General features: G+C 43.0%; 1 protein-coding gene across 2 annotated transcripts in view; it reads right to left on the bottom strand.

Annotated features, from left to right (window-relative positions):
- The window catches only part of SNAP47 (synaptosome associated protein 47), a 50,109-nt gene that overhangs the window by 20,224 nt on the left and 13,242 nt on the right, over positions 1–16,643 (bottom strand). For both annotated transcript variants that reach the window (XR_015251247.1, XM_025920223.2), the window contains exon 3: positions 1,540–2,030. Coding sequence is in view for 1 of the 2 variants with exons in the window: in XM_025920223.2 (XP_025776008.1) it covers positions 1,540–2,030 (491 nt within the window). In the remaining variant the exon portion in view is untranslated. The remainder of the gene's footprint in view (positions 1–1,539; positions 2,031–16,643) is intronic.

The following is a 16,643-nucleotide window of genomic DNA, read 5'->3' as shown; positions in this document are numbered from 1 at the left end:
TGAAATATGGCCCTTTGTAGCAACATGGATGGAACTGGAGAGTGTTATGCTAAGTGAAATAAGCCATACAGAGAAAGACAGATACCATATGGTTTCACTCTTAGGTGGATCCTGAGAAACTTAACAGAAACCCATGGGGGAGGGGAAGGAAAAAAAAAAAAGAGGTTAGAGTGGAAGAGAGCCAAAGCATAAGAGACTCTTAAAAACTGAGAACAAACTGAGGGTTGATGGGGGGTGGGAGGGAGGGGAGGGTGGGTGATGAGTATTGAGGAGGGCACCTTTTGGGATGGGCACTGGGTGTTGTATGGAAACCAATTTGACAATAAACTTCATATATTGAAAAAAAAATTAAAAATAGATCTACCCAATGATCCAGCAATAGCACTGCTAGGAATTTACCCAAGGCATACAGGAGTGCTGAGGCAGAGGGGCACTGGTACCCCAATGTTTATAGCAGCATTTTCAACAGCCAAATTATGGAAAGAGCCTAAATGCCCATCAACTGATGAATGCATAAAGAAATTGTGGTATATACACAATGGAATACTACTTGGCAATGAGAAAGAATGAAATACGGCCTTTTGTAGCAATGTGAATGGAACTGGAGAGTGTTATGCTAAGTGAAATAAGTCATAGAGAAAAAGACTGATACCATATGTTTTCACTCTTATGTGGATCCTGAGAAACTTAACAGAAGACCATGGGGAAGGGGAAGGAAAAAAAAAAGTTAGAGAGGGAGGGAGCCAAACCATAAGAGACTCTTAAAAACTGAGAATAAACTGAGGGTTGATGGGAGTGGGAGGGTGGGGAAAGTGGGTGATGGGCATTGAGGAGCGCACCTGTTGGGATGAGCACTGGGTGTTGTATAGAAACCAATTTGACAATAAATTTCATATTGAAAAAAAAAAAGAGAAAGAAAATAAATAAGTGTAAAAAAAATTTTTAAAAAGAAAAAAAAGACTAAAGACGTGACCAAGATGTTACCTGACACCCATCAGGAAGGCGAGCCTGAGGAGTCAGGTGGTCCCAGGCTGTCCAAAGGCATACGTCCAGCCCCACGCTCTCCATGGAGACACACGGGAGGACTCCATGGCCCTTGCCAAGGCCTACAAACCCACAAAACGTATCTGCACGGTTGTCCAGGATTCTGATTCCCAGATACATTCCTGGAATGGGCCCAGGTCGGGGGTGCAGAGCCGGCATGTTAGTGTCAATTAAGTCCCACAGAGGAAAGAGGTGAAAACACCTACCCTGGAGCCCTCCTCTGTTCTGGATAGAAAGCAGACTCCGGAGAAACCTGCCTGGCTCCCATTTGAGTGTGTGGTACACCTGAGTCTGGGACTTGCCCACTTCGAGGTGGTAGGAACTAAGGAAAGAGGCCCGAAGTTGTTCTCACCTGCTAACAAATGCACAGTTGCTGGTGCCTGGAAACCAGCAGCTGCTCCAAGCAATGCCTCAAATGACGGACGTGCCACAGGCATGCTGCATTTGACCATGATTCTGGAGACTTGTGCAGGGCCTGTACCAGCGGTCACTCACCTGTGTGCCACATGGAGCAGCCCTTCTCTGCTGGGGAGGAGGTTTTGGTGCTGCTGGGTGTCAGGGCGTCTCCTAACACTTCCATCTTTTTGCTGAACTGCACCTCCAAAACGGGGATGGCCTCTGGCATCCTGGCAGATATCAAGTGATAGGCTATGTCAGGTTTCCCAATGAACCGCTGGCGGATGCTGATCTCATAGGGCGTGTGAACCTTAATGTCATCCACGTCTTCTCTTTCGAACCTGTGCATGAGCACAGAACTCGAATCATGGATTTCCAGTCCAGACACTAGGACAGTGAGACTCCCTGGTTTGACATGGGATGCTGTTCTCTGGGAGAAAACAGCAGGAATTCTGACCACTACCCCTTCCTTCCCAAGAGCTCTGGGACTAGCCGTTGAAGCGTCTCCCTTAAGCTTTGTTTCTGATGGCATCTTCCAAAGCTTGGAGCTAAAGGGCCACCAGGAAGGGGACTCCAGCTCTGTCAGCAACCTAAAAGACCAAACAAAACACAGAACAGTCAACGGGGTTTCAGTGCGTTTTCTTGAAGACTGCTTTAGCCTTCATACAGCACTTAGCCATTTTACAGGGCTACATTTTACCCAAGCACTCCATGAAGCAGAAGAGCAGGAATTACTACCCCGTGTTTTAGAAAAGAAAACCGAGGCCAAGAGCATATCTCTTCTGTCTACAGACACAAAGCTATCAGTAATAAGCCCACAATAGAAACACATGTCTTCTGGGGTGCCTGGGTGGCTCAGTCAGCTAAGTGTCTGACTCCTGATTTTGGTTCAGATCATGATCTCGCAGTTTGTGAGTTTGAGCCCCAGTCAAGCTCAGTGCTGACGGTGCAGAGCCTGCTTGGGATTCTCTCTCTCCCTCTCTCTGATTCACCCCTGCTGGCACTCTCTGTCTCTCTCTACAAATAAATAAATAAACTTAAAAACAATTTTTTAAAATAAAAATAAAAAGGAAAAGAAACACATGTCTTCTGAAAAATGTTGCTCTTTTCAGGTTTGACCCTGGGTGATTCTGACTCCAAATAAATCCTGATCTGAATCTGTAGAGAGCCATCGGATGGAAATTTCTGCAGTAATCTGTCTGTCCAATATGGTAATAGGCACATGTGGTTACTGGGCATCTACAGTGTGGCTCCTAATGCAGGACTGAATTTTAAACTTAATTACATGTGGCTAGTGCCTACCATATCAGACGGTACAGCTGTAAAATAACCACTAATAACACCACGAGATCTATCTTGTGATGAAAAAAAAATAGAAGCAGGAAAGGAAAAGCAAAGGAACAAAGATCAAATGGAAAAAATAGAAAATAATCAAGGTGGTAGACTTAAATATAGCCATATTAGTAATTATATTAAATGTAAATAGACCAAATCCTCTAATTTAAAGGCAGATTGTCAGCCTGGATTCAAAAACGAAAACAAGACACAGCTATATCTTGTTTACAAGAGACTGTGAAATATAAGGGCACAGACATGTCAAAAGCAAAGGTATTGGTAAAAAGATGCATCGTGCCAGTAGTAAACCTTAAGACAAGGATGTTACCAAGGATAAAGACAGACAATGCATAATAATCCATCAACAATCCACCAATCCAACAAAAAGACTGAATACTAAACAAGTATATCTGACAAAATTTCAAAATTCATTAAGCAAAAACTGATAAAACTAAAAGAAGAAATAGACAACCACAGTTGTAGGTTTTAACAAATTTCTCTCCATAATATAGCAAGAAGACAAAAACAATTAGTAAGAATATAAACACTATTTAAACAACTCAACTTGATTGATATTTATGGAACCAACATCCATCTGCTGAATACACTCTTTAAAGTGTATTCAGAACATTAAAAAAATGTAACACATCTCAATAAATTTCAAGTATTGAAATCATACAGAGCATATCCTCTGTCCTCAAACAAATGACATTTGAAATTAATGACAAAAGGCTAATAGAAAATCCTCAAATATCTGGAAATTAAATACGATTCTAAGTAAAGGGAATCAAAAAAAATCTGAAGTGAGTGAAACAAACCAATATGCAAAAAATGGCAGGGTGCAAGTGGAGCAGTCATGAGGAAAATTTATAGCTTTCAGTGGATGTTGGAAAACTTCTTAGAAGGATTTAAAATCAGCGATTTAAGCTTCTGTCTCAAAAAGTTATAAATTGAACCCAAAGTAAGTAGAATAAAGGAAAAGCAGAAATCAATGAAATATAAAACAGAAAAAAAGAAAATATTAAAAAAGCCAAAAGTTGGTTCTTTGAAATAATTAAAAAAAAAAAAACCCTTACAAAAAATGATCCAAAATAAAACAAAGAAAATGCATATCACCAACATCAGGAGTGATGGAGGCATCACCATAGAGCCTTTAGCCCTGGAAAGGCTCCTAGGGGATACCATACCCAATTTCACACCAATAGATTGGACTTTTATGAAACAGACAAAACACTCAAAACCCACAACCTTCCAAAACTGAAGCAAGAAGTAGTTCAAGAGTATGAATAGCCATAACGAAGTAGCAGAAAGAGAAATTGAGAAAAAAAGAATCTCACTTACAGATGTACCAAAAATAATAAAATACCTTAGGAATAAATTTAACCAAGGAGGTGGAAGACTTGTACTCTGAAAACTATTAAGACATTGATGAAAGAAATTAAAGATGACACAAAGAAATGGAAATATATACCATTCTCACGGACTGGAAGAATTAATATTGTTAAAACATCCATACTACCCAAAGCAATTTACAAATTTAATACAATCTCTATCAAAACACCAAGAGCATTTTTCACAGAATTAGAACAAATAATACTAAAATTTGTATGGAACAACAAAAGACCTCAAATAGCCAAAGTGATCTAGAGAAATAAGACCCAAGCTGGAGTTATCACAATCCCAGATTTCAGGATATACTACAAAGTGACAGTGATCACAACAGTATGGTATTGGCACTAAAACAGACACACAAATCAGAGGAACAGAATAGAGAGCCCAGAAATATACCCACACTTATAGGTCAATTAATCTATGATGAAGGACACAAGAATATGCAATGGGGAAAAGACAGTATCTTCAACAAACGGTGTTGGGAAAATTGGACAGCCTCATGCAAAAGAATAAAATCAGACCCTTTCTTACACTTTACACAAAAATAAGTTCAAAATGGATTAATGGATTAGATGTGAGACATGAATGCATAAAACTCCTAAAAGAAAACACACACAGTAATCACCTAGACATCGGCTTTAGTAACATATTTGTGGACATGTCTCTTTAAGCAACAGAAACAAAAGTGAAAAACAAACTGTTTCATTTTTTATTTTCATAAAATAAAAAGCTTCTGCACACCAAAGGAAATCACTGATAATACAAACAGATAACCTGCTGAATGGAAAAAAGATATTTGCAAATAATACATCTGATAAGCAGTTAATATCTAAAATACATAAAGAACTTATACAACTCATCACCAAAACAAACTAACAAACAACCCAATTAAAAACTGGGCAGAGGATCTGATTAGGCACTTCTCCAAAGAAGACATCCAGATGGCTAACAGACACATAAGCATAAGAAGATGTTTAACATCACTCATCATAAGGGAAATACAAATCAAAACTACAATGAGATACCACCTCACACCTGTCAGAATGGCTAAAATTAACAACTCAGGAAACAACAGATGTTGGTGAGGATGCAGAGAAAGGGGAACCCTTTTGTACTGTTGGCTGGGAGTGCAAACTGGTGCAGCCACTCTAGAAAACAGTATGGAGGTGTGTCAAAAATTAAAAATAGAATTACCATATGACCCAATAATTTCACTACTGGGTATTTACCCAAAGCAAATGAAAACACAAGTGGTAAAGATATATGCACCCCTATGCTTACTGAGGCATTATTTACAATGGCCAAACTATGAAAGTAACCCAAGGGTCTACCCATAGAGGAATGGATAACGAAAACGTGATACACACACACACACACACACACACACACACACACACACACACACACAGAGGAATATCACTCAGCCACAAAAGAGAATGAAATCTTGCCATTTGCAATAACATGGATGGACCGCGAGAGTATTATGCTAAATAAAATAAGACAGAGAAAGATAAACACTACATGATTTCACTTATATGCAGAATCTAAAAAACTCAACAAATAAACAGAAAAAGAAAAGGCAGAAACAGATCCATAAATACATAGAACTGATGGTTGCCAGAGGGTAGGGGGGTTGGGTGAGGAGCAGAATGGGTGAAGGGGAGTGGGGGATAGAGGCTTCCAGTTAAGGAACGAATAAATCATAGGGGTAAATTAAGATACAGCACAAGGAGTATGATCAACGATACTATAATAGTGTTGGATGGTGACAGACAGTAGCTACACTGGTAGTGAGCACAGCATCAAGTATCAACTTATCCGATATGCTATCCACTGAAAATTAATGTAACCTTGTGTACCAACTATACTTCAATTTAAAAAGGGGGGGGCGTGGACATCCACCCTTACCTGCTGCACTAGGGTCCTTCCCCAAGCATGGGATTACGGTACAGGAGGCCACATGAAGAGCCAGCGGTAACAACGGAAACCTTACGGGTGCAGGGGGGCGCACCTCTAGGGGGGGTGGTAACAAGACCTCCCTAATTCTCCCAGTTAGGGCACTGTTAAGCCCTTAGTTTATCCCAATATTCACATGGAAACACAAAAGACCCAGAATAGACAAAAACAATCCTGAAAAAGAAACAAGTTGGTGGACTCTTGCTGAGTGCAAACTTACTACACGGTCATGACAATGATGATGGTGTACTGGCGAAAGGTTACAGCGTGGATTAATGAGATGGAACTCAGAGTCCAGAAACAAACCTTTATCCTTATGGTCAACTGGTTTTTGACAAGGATGACAAGACAATTCAGTGGGGAAACATCCATCTTTCAACAAATATTGCTGAGATCACTGAATAGCGTCATACTAAATAAATAAATAAATAAATAAATAAATAAATAAATAAATAAAAGAAAAAAGAAAAGAAAAGAAAAAAGAAATTTGATTCATTTCTCACATCATTCACAAAAATGAACCCCAAGTGGTTCAGGGACCTAAACAGGAGAGCTAAAACTATGACTCTTGGAACAAAGCAAAAGAATAAACCTCTGTGACTCTGGATTAGGCAATGAACTGGATATGACACCAAAGGCAAGTGACAAAAACAAAAAAAAAACAAAAAAAAAACAGGTACATTGGTCTTCATCAAACTTAAAATCTTTTGGCCTTGTGTCCAGCCAGGTCTGGGCCCCATCTGTGCGCAAGGCACAAGCAATCGGGCCTGCGTATCATGGTGCCCTGAGGGTGAGGGGAGGGAGCAGCGGAGAAGGAGAATGAGGACCTGGGAGGGTCTTCTGTCTTCCGAGGTGTGCTCCCCTTGAGTTGGCTGGGCAGTAACTGAAGGCGCAAAACTGCAAAGCTCTGAAATGTTCATGTTTTGAATGTGAAAGACCAGTGTTGGCTTCGGAGGAAGAAAAGGCTATAGATGCTATTATGTTGAAACCAAAATAAAAACAGCTAATGATTTTCTCTGGTCACTTAAACCAGAGAAGCCAAAATAGGAAAAAGACTTTTTGCTCATCTGTTGGGTTGGACTAGTTTTTCCCTCCATGAACACTGGAGAGAAAACGGACAAGTTCTGTTTTTGAAAATGTACAAAGTAAATGATTCTCTTGCTCTAAGTTATTTCAAGAAGAAAGAATGAATTGAACAGTTATGAGCTGGGAGCATAATAGTATGTTTTGAGAGTTGTTCTAAAGCACAAAAAGTGGGGCATCTGGCTGGCTCAGTAGGTAGAGCATGCAACTCTTGATCTTGGGGTTGTGAGTTCAAACCCCAGGTTGGGCACAGAGATTACTTACAAATAATTCTAAAGCACAAAAAGTAGAAATATTATTTTCAAACTTGACTCTTTAAGGAAACGACACAACCTGTACATCCTCTATGAATAGTATGAAGACCACTGATGGGACTTAAAATTGGTAACATGCAGTCTGGGGAGAAAATGTCTATTGGGAAAGTTTAGGATAAAACTTTCTTTTGCTCAGTCTGTCCTTTTAGTTCTAAAATAAATTGTGCTTGATTCATTGGAGAAAAAAATTAAAATCCTCTGTGATTCAAAAACCACCTTCAAGAAAGACAATCCACAGAAAGGGAGAAAATATTTTCAAATCATGTATCTGATAAAGGGATTTCTACCCAGAATATATAAAACTCCTACAAAGTCCATAATAAAAAGACAACCACATAAAAAATGGTCAAAGAATTTAAAAATAAAATAGACCTATGGGGAAAAAGCATATGAAAAGATGCTTATTATCATTAGGAAAATGATTGTGTAATGAGACGCCACTTCACACCCACTATGACAGTTATAATAATAAAGCAGACAATAACAAGTGTTAGTGATGTTGTGGAGAAACTGGAGCCCCCATAACATTATTGGTGGGGAGGTGAAACATGGCACAGCCACTTTGGAAAACAATTGGTCAAGTTCTCAAAATGTTAAAGAGAGACCCAGCAATTTCCTACCCAAGGGAAATGAAAACAAATGTTCATGCAAACACTTGTACACAAGTGTCTATAGCAGCACTATTCATAATGGACACAAAACAGAAACAACAAAATGTCCATCAAAATTGGTCAATGGACAAACAAGATGTGATAGATCATATAACAGAGTATTGGTCAGAAATACAAACTAATGGGACGCCTGGCCGGCTTAGTCAGTAGACTCTTGATCTCAGGGTTGTAAGTCCAAGCCCATTTAAAGTAGGCATGGAGCCAGAAGGAAGGAAGGAAGGAAGGAAGGAAGGAAGGAAGGAAGGAAGAAAGAAAGAAAGAAAGAAAGGAAAGAAAGAAAAGGAAAGAGAAAAGAAGAACAGAAATATAAGGTAACAAAGTACTGATCTATCCTACAATGGAGATGAATCTCAAAAACATGACACAGTGCAAGAAGCCAGACATATGTTAACTCTCTAAAAAGACAAGTCTACACAGAAAGACTAGATCAGTGGTGACCTGGGCAGGGCAAGAACAGAGTGACTGCCAAAGGGCTTGAGGTGACTTTTGGGAGGGATAGAAATGTCCTAAAAGTTGGACTACAGTCTTGTCTGTACAACTCTGTAAGTTTGCTAAAGATCATTGAATTGTTTACATACAGTGAGTAAATTTTACGGTATGTAATTTAAAAGCCTGTTCTAAAAAATCTACATATCAGAGACACATCAGAATAAAACAATCAGAATATCTAGGATAGGGAGGAAAAAATAGTAGGCACAATCCTACCCAACTTAGCAATCATGTACACTAGGAACACAATGGGAAATGTCCTCAAAGTGCTGAGCTATACTTGGCTCAACTGTGAAGAGCCAAACTGTCATTCCAGAGTGCCATTTTCCAACCTCTGAACAGAGGCAATACCAGTTACTCACAGATGCCAATGAAAACACAACCAGACCAATTACCTCAGCAAGTAGCTTCTACCAAACTCCTGAAATCAAAACTGGGTTACCAACTTGTCTTCATTTCATTTAAAGAGAGACATGGAATGCCAAAAAGTAGGAAGTGTATAACACAGAATTTTAACATTTTGTTTTCTAGAAGTTCTATGCTGCTTTTGACTGCAGAGAGGCTGGCATAGAGGTTTCAGCCACGATAAGCCCAAGTGGCTTCCCAGCCAGAGGGAATTCAAAGAGACAAGACCCAATTCCTAAGAACATCTTTGTCGGTTCACTAGCTGAACAGAGACGCAATGAAAGAGAAACTTCAATGACCACATATAACAAGAGAGACACACTTTGCAAAAATAGTTGGGAAAAGATTCCAATTCCAGTCATAACCCTCAACAAGCAAAGACCACTAATCCCCAAGGAGTAGAATTAGGTTTCCAGAGTGTATCAGTCAGTTCGGGCTACTGTAACAAATACCACAAATTGCATGGCTTGAACAACAGACGTTTATTTCTCAGTTATAGAGGCTAGGAAGTTCAAGATTAGGGTGCCAACAGATTTGGTTTGGGGGAAGAGCTCTCTCCCTGGCTTGGAGACAGCTACCTTCTTGTTGTGTCCTCGTACAGCAGAGAGAGAGGAGAGAGAGGGAGAGGGAGAGGGGGAGAGACAGAGAGAGAGAGGAAGGGGGGGAGAGAAGAAGAAGAAGAAGAAGAAGAAGAAGAAGAAGAAGAAGAAGAAGAAGAGGAGGAGGAGGAGGAGAGGAGGAGGAGGAGGAGAGGAGGAAGAGGAGGAAGAGGAGGAAGAAGAAAGAGAGAGACAGAGAGAGAGAGATTTAGCCTCTTCTTCTTATCCCATCATGGGGGCTCTACTCTCATGACCTCATCTAAACCTAATCACCTCCCAAAGGCCCTGCCTCCTAACACTATCACACTGGGGTGGGGGCTGGGGGTGGTGGTGACCTCAGGGACTTCAGGTGAATTTCAGGGACACAAACATTTAGTCCATAACAGATTTACCACAACAGAATGTGCACTTCTCAAGAAAAAATGATAAAACATACAAAGAAAGAAGAAAGTATGGCTGATTCATAAGGCCCATACTCATCTCTGAGGAAGTCCTAATATTTTATCAAAGATGTTACACCAAAATCTTAAATATGTTCAATGAGCTAAAGGAAACTATGGACAAATAACTGAAAGAAATAAGAAAAAAATGTCTGAACAAAACAAGAATATTAGTAAAAAGAAATTATGAGAAAGAAACAAATTCTAGAGCTGAAAAGTGCAATCACTGAAATGAAAAACTTGCTGGAGGGATTCAACAGCAGATTTGACAGGGGAGAACAGAGAATGGGTGAATTTGAAAGTAATACCTTTGAAATTACCCAGTCTGAGGAGCAGAAAGGAAGGAAAATAAAGGAAGAAAAATGATCAGAGCCCAAAGGACACCATCAAACATATCCACAAACGTATTATGGGAATCCCAGATGGACAAGAGAGAGAAAGGGACAGAAAATGAATTTGAGGAAACATTGGTTGAAAACTTCCCAAATCTGATGAAAGACATGAATGTACACATTCAAGAAGCTCAACAAACTCCAAGGGGGATAAACTTAAAAAGAGCCACATCAAGATACATTATAGTCAAACTGTTGAAACCCAAAGAGAAAAACAGAATTTGGAAATGAGGAGCCACGTTCAAAGGATTCACAGTAAGAGATGGTCCAACATAATCAGCCAGCCACCAAGTAGCAGGCTGAACACCCTGGAGACTAGAGGCATATTGGAGACTTGGTGTTGGTGGCTGTGGTCAGGCTGGCCTTGGTGAGCTGAAGTCTGTGCTGCTGGACCCAATCATGGCTTCCATCCCTGTCACCATGGCCACTTTGTTCATGGGCTCAGTGGGCAACTTCAGGAGGTGCTGGGAAAACAGACCGACGGTTATCTAGGGCACAGGTCATCCTATCCACTGGATAATTACAATCCTCCTCTGCTGAAGACACCCTTCAGTGAGCATTCAGGTGAGACACATCTTTGCCTTTTTTCCCAACCAGAGAAGTCTATCCAACACTTCTGCCCTGGATCTCCTGGTCATGAAGTTTCCAGTCCTGTTTCTTCCAGTCCTGAACATCAGCCAAACCACTGGCTGCAGCCAATCAGCATGCAACTGAGCATCTGACCATTCCTCCTTCCAAGAACCCTGTTGAGCAGAGTGCCACACACTGGTCACCAATCTCAGGGGAGGACTCAAACACTTTTGCCCACAGCATCCTGGTATCGGAGTTACCATGGAGCACAACACAGTCCAGCACTGGACAGAGCAATACCATACTCAGCTTTCCTAGTGCAGAGAAGAGCAGAACAGAACCAGCTCTGGTAGTGGCCGCTGGTCCCCTGGCAGCCAATGCAGGACAACAGGCTTATGCACATCCTTTGAATGCTGTAGTTCAAGGACTGCCCCCTCTCCGTGGACTCTGATATATGAACTCTGACAGCTGGCAGAGTGCTTCAGTAGAACAAATGAGTACCAGTTGAGCTTGTAACAGGGAAAGCTATTTCCCTACTAGGTGATAAGCCTGGCATAGGCTGTGTGCTCCAGCCCTCAGATCCATTCTAACAGGGCTGACAGTGGGTCAGAAGACTGCACAAGACTGCCTTCCCAACATGGTGAACCTCCAGGCGCATGGCTTGAAGTTCTGCCACTGGAAGGATCTCCCTTCACCTCTGTCCATTTCTGGGTGATGCCTGCACATGGTATAGAACCATCTGTAAGTGTAAACCAGGCCCTGCTGCCTTCGTTCTCAGTCAACTGATAGCAGGTATGGGTTGTGCCGTAGGTGCAGGCTGGGGGCAGAAGGCAGGGGTGTAGGAGCAGGCAGCGTAGCACGGGAGCTAATTCCTCATACAGCCTAAGCCGTGCTGTCAGGGCCTGCTTGCCCCTGATCTCCTGCATCCCACCATCATTGGATGCGGGGGCTGGGGGGAGGGTCACCATGCGTGCCCCATGTCATGGCTTGCTGGGTCAAATAACACCCATTTCATGAAGAACAGCTCAGATTGTGTGATAACATGGTGGTCCACGGTCCAGCGTTCAGTCTCTACAAAGGCCCAGTAGCAGGCCAAGAGCTGTTTCTCAAAAAGAAAGAAGTTATCTGCACAGGATGGCAGGGCTTTGCTCCAAAATCCTAACAGCATGCACTGTGACTCCCTACAGAGGTCTCCCACAGGCTCTGGAAAGCACCCCTGTCTACCACGGACACTTTAAGTGCCACTGGATCTGCTCAATCATGTGGCTCACATGGCAGCCTGGACTTGCTGCAGAGCTTTCTTGCTTTGGGTTCCACTCAAGACCAACAGTTTTTCATGTCACTTGGTAAAAGGGCCAGAGTAGCATCACAAATGAGGACGTTGCTTCCAAAATGCTCACCACCAGGCAGTGTCTTCTTTTTGGTTGTAGAAAGAGCCAGAAGAAAAACCTGTCCTTCACAGTAGAAGACACTTTGGTGAGCCCCACACCACTGGATCCCTAGAAATTTCACTGAGGTGGAAAACCCCTGATTCTCTGGGAGATTTACTTTCCCACCCTCTGACATGCCTTCGCAGTGTGTCCTGAGTAGTTGCTAATTTTACGCCCTCGATGCAGTCGGCACGGTATCACCCAGGTAACAGACCAGGGTGCTACCCTGTGGAGGGAAACACAGTCCAGGTCCCTGTGACGGGAATGGGCATGGGGCTGGAGAGCTGGTGTTGCCATGAGGCGGGACAGCGTTGCAGTTTGCTGGGGAGCAAACTGCTCTGGTGGCCCCTCCTAACAGCATGGACAGAGAGTGTCTGCCAGAGTAAGCGCTGCGCCCCCGGTCTCACATGATGTGCTAACTTGCTCAAGTGTCTGGTACAGCGAGTGCCATAAGAGAACGACCTGGTCACGGTTGGGACAATCCACTGTTCTTCTCCAACTTTTCCCTGCACAGCCCAGTGAGTGCGCTGAGCGGAAATGGTGCAGGGCTCACTGCCTGTGCACCCTGCAGGTCCTTGATGGGGACATGCACCTCTGCAATCCCTGCAAGAATGGTTCACTCTTCTAGGTAGCTCCAGTGGCTTCCCCAGGATAGCTCTCACTACACAGGTCAGGGAACTGGTGTGGGGTTCTCTAGCTAGTGAGAGCGTGTATTCCGATTATATGCTCCAGGCCTGGGAAAAATAGCCATGGGCTGGGTTCAGAGGCCTACTGTGTGACTGTGTGAGGCGGACCTGATCTGAGACTCCACGGATCCCCTGGGCCCAATAAGCCCCTCCTCTGACTGGTGGGCCACAGGGCCGTTTTGGGTCTGCTAGCATCAGCACCAGATCCAGTATCCCCTAGTCCCTAAAAGTCTGATGACTTCCTGCCTCCAGTGCTCAGTCGCCCTGGTTAGACACCACAGGGCCCTGGGGGGAAGGCTGGCACAAGAAATGATAGTCTCAACAGATAGTGGCATCCCAGGGTTTCTCCTCAAGGGGGCCGTATCCCCATCCTTCAAAGGGTTTCGGATCTGGAAACTGGTTCAAGTCTGGAAGATGATTCAGGGGCCATGACTGCTTTCTAATTCAAGTTAGAGGCTCGCTCACTTGACCCAGGGCCCTTCTGTGTACACAGCCCTGGTAAGGACCAAAGGCCCTGCCTGCCCATCTGTTACTTCCCTGGGGGCACGTGACCAACCAGCCAACACCACAGGTCTCTAGGACTCACACCACTCTGACTGCTGCTTCTGCTCTGCTGTCCCTTGTGGTGACCATCCCACGTATCTTCAGTGACTGCAGGCCACCAACTGGCCCTGGAACCCTGGAGTCCATCACCCCCACCATGGGGAGGGTCCCAGCCCAGCACCCCGGAGTCCACCACCCCTGCCACAGGGAGGGTCCTGGCCCGACACTCTGGAGTCTATCACCCCTGCCACGGGGAGGGTCCCAGCTCAGGGGCAGCAGTGCCCACCATCCTTTCTGGCCTACGCAGAAGAGTGGCTACACAGCTCCTCAAGGATATGGGGCCTCCTCATAAACAGGGTTCTCATGGTCCTGGGCCAAGTGTGTCCCTCTGGGCCAGGCTGGGTGGGGAGCGGGTCTCACATGGTAAGTCCATACGACCGTTCCAAACCTCACCCAGCGTAGGTCACCTTCCATAATGCCTCACTCACCAGTGGACCGGTGGAGCCCTCTCCAACCCGGGGAGCAACAGTACTGAATCCAGTCCCTTGTTTTGTAGGCCCTCTGCTGTAAATGATGTCCTTTCCACCACTGTCCCCCACCCTTGATACCCATTCCCATGCATGTCCTGTGGACTTCCTTCTGTCTGTGGACACTGGAACCTTCACGCAACTCTGCCACAGGGTCACATCCTCCTCAGGGTCACGCTTTGTGCCTCACCTTTTGGGATCTGCTGTGACCCGAGCCTACAATTCATCTAGGAGCAAAGGAGGGTGGTAGGGTGGGTCTCTTCAGGAGATCTGCAAGGCAGTTACCTCAGGGGGGCCGTTACAGACTCTTCCGACAAAGCAGGATGACGGTGAAAGGGACGTGTCTGCCAACAAAGACTCACTCGAATGGAGGGGTTCAATGCCCCCAGTTTCATCAGGACTTTCCCATATGTCCACTTTCCACTTTTCAGGACCAGTTTCTTCTTCATCAGTATCCTAGGCTTAACAGAAGACAGCACACAAAGCTGGGGTTTCAATTTGTGCTGTGATTAATGTGCTCGCAGACGACACTCGGATCTGGTCTTTAGAAATCCCAGACCTGCTGGTTCAATATTTGCAAGTCAATCAATGTGACACACATCAATACAAGAAAGGATAAGAACCATATGATCCTCTCAATAGATGCAGAAAAAGAATCTGACAGAATACAGCATCCATTCTTGACAAAAACCCTCAACAAAGTAGGGATAGAGGGAACACACCTCAATCTCATAAAGACTATATACAAAAGACCACTGCTAATAAATATCATCCTCAATGGGGAAAACTGAGAGCTTTTACCCTATGATCAGGAACAAGACAGAAATATCCACTTTGACCATTAGTACTTAACATAGTGCTGGAAGTCTTAGCCTCAACAATAAGACAACAAAAAGAAATAAAGTGCATCCAAATCTGTAAGGATGAAGTCAAACTTTCACTATTTGCAGATGACATGATATTCTATGTAGAAAACCCAAAAGACTCCACCAAAAAATTTCTAGAACTACTATATTAATTCAGCAAAGTCACAGGATATAAAATCAACATACAGAAATTGGTTGCATTTCTACACACCAATAATGAAGAAGTAGAAAAAGAAAACCAAAAGTCAATCCCATTTACACCTGCACCAAAACAATAAGTAGTAATAAACCTAACTAAAGAGGTAAAAGATCCGTATGTTGAAAACTATAGAAAACTTGTGAAAGAAATTGAAGAGACACAAAGAAATGGAAAGACATTCCATGCTCATGGATTGGAAGAACAAATATTGTTAAAATGTCCATACTACACAAAGCAATCTACGCGTTCAATTCAATCCCAATCAAAATAACACCAGCATTCTTCACAGAGCTACAACAAACAATCCTAAAATTTGTATGGATCCACAAGAGACCCCGAGTAGCCAAAGCAATCTGAACAAGAAAAACAAAACTGGAGGCATCAAGATTCTGGACTTCAAGCTATATTACAAAGCTGTAATCATCAAGGCAGTGTGGTACTGGCACAAAATAGACACATAGATCAATGGAACAGAATAGAAAACCTAGAAATGAACTCACAACTATATGATCTTCGACATCTTTGTCATCTTCGACAAAGCAGGGAAGAATATTCAATGGAAAAAGGCAGTCTCTTCAGCAAATGGTGCCAGGAAAATTGTACAGCAACACTCAGAAGAATGAAACTGGACCACGTACTTACACCATACACAAAAATAAATTCAACATATATATGAAAGACCCAAATGTGAGACAGAATATCATCAAAATCCTAGAGGAGAACATAGGCAGCAACCTCTTTGACCTCGGCCATGGCAACTTCGGCCATGGCAACTTCTTAATAGACATGTCTCCAGAGGCAAGGGAAACAAAAGCAAAAATGAACTATTGGGACCTCATCAAGATAAAACGCTTCTGGACGTGAAGGAAACAATCAGCAAAACTAAAAGGCAACTGATGGAATGGGAGAAGGTGTTTGCAAATGAAATATTAGATAAAGGGTTAGTATCCAAAATATATAAAGAACTTATCAAACACAACATCCAAAAAACAAATAATCCAGTTAAGAAATGGGCAGAAGACATGACCAGACACTTTCCAAAGAAGACATCCAGATGGCCAACAGATACATGAAAAAAGGCCCAACATCACTCACTCATCATCAAGGAAACATAAATCAAAACCAGGATGAGATACCACCTCATACCTATCAGAATGGCCCAAACCAACAACTCAGGAAATAACAGATGTTGATGAGGATGTGGAGAAAGGAGAACCCTCTTGCACTGTTGGTGGGAATGCAAACTGGTGCAGCCACTCTGGAAAGTGTGGAGGTTCCTCAAAAAACTAAAAATAGAACAACCCTG

This window comes from Puma concolor, chromosome A1 (assembly GCF_028749965.1).
Source record: "Puma concolor isolate L17-30 chromosome A1, mPumCon1.1.hap2, whole genome shotgun sequence".
Classification (NCBI taxonomy): domain Eukaryota; kingdom Metazoa; phylum Chordata; class Mammalia; order Carnivora; family Felidae; genus Puma; species Puma concolor.
This window is presented reverse-complemented; position numbering and strand designations above follow the sequence as displayed.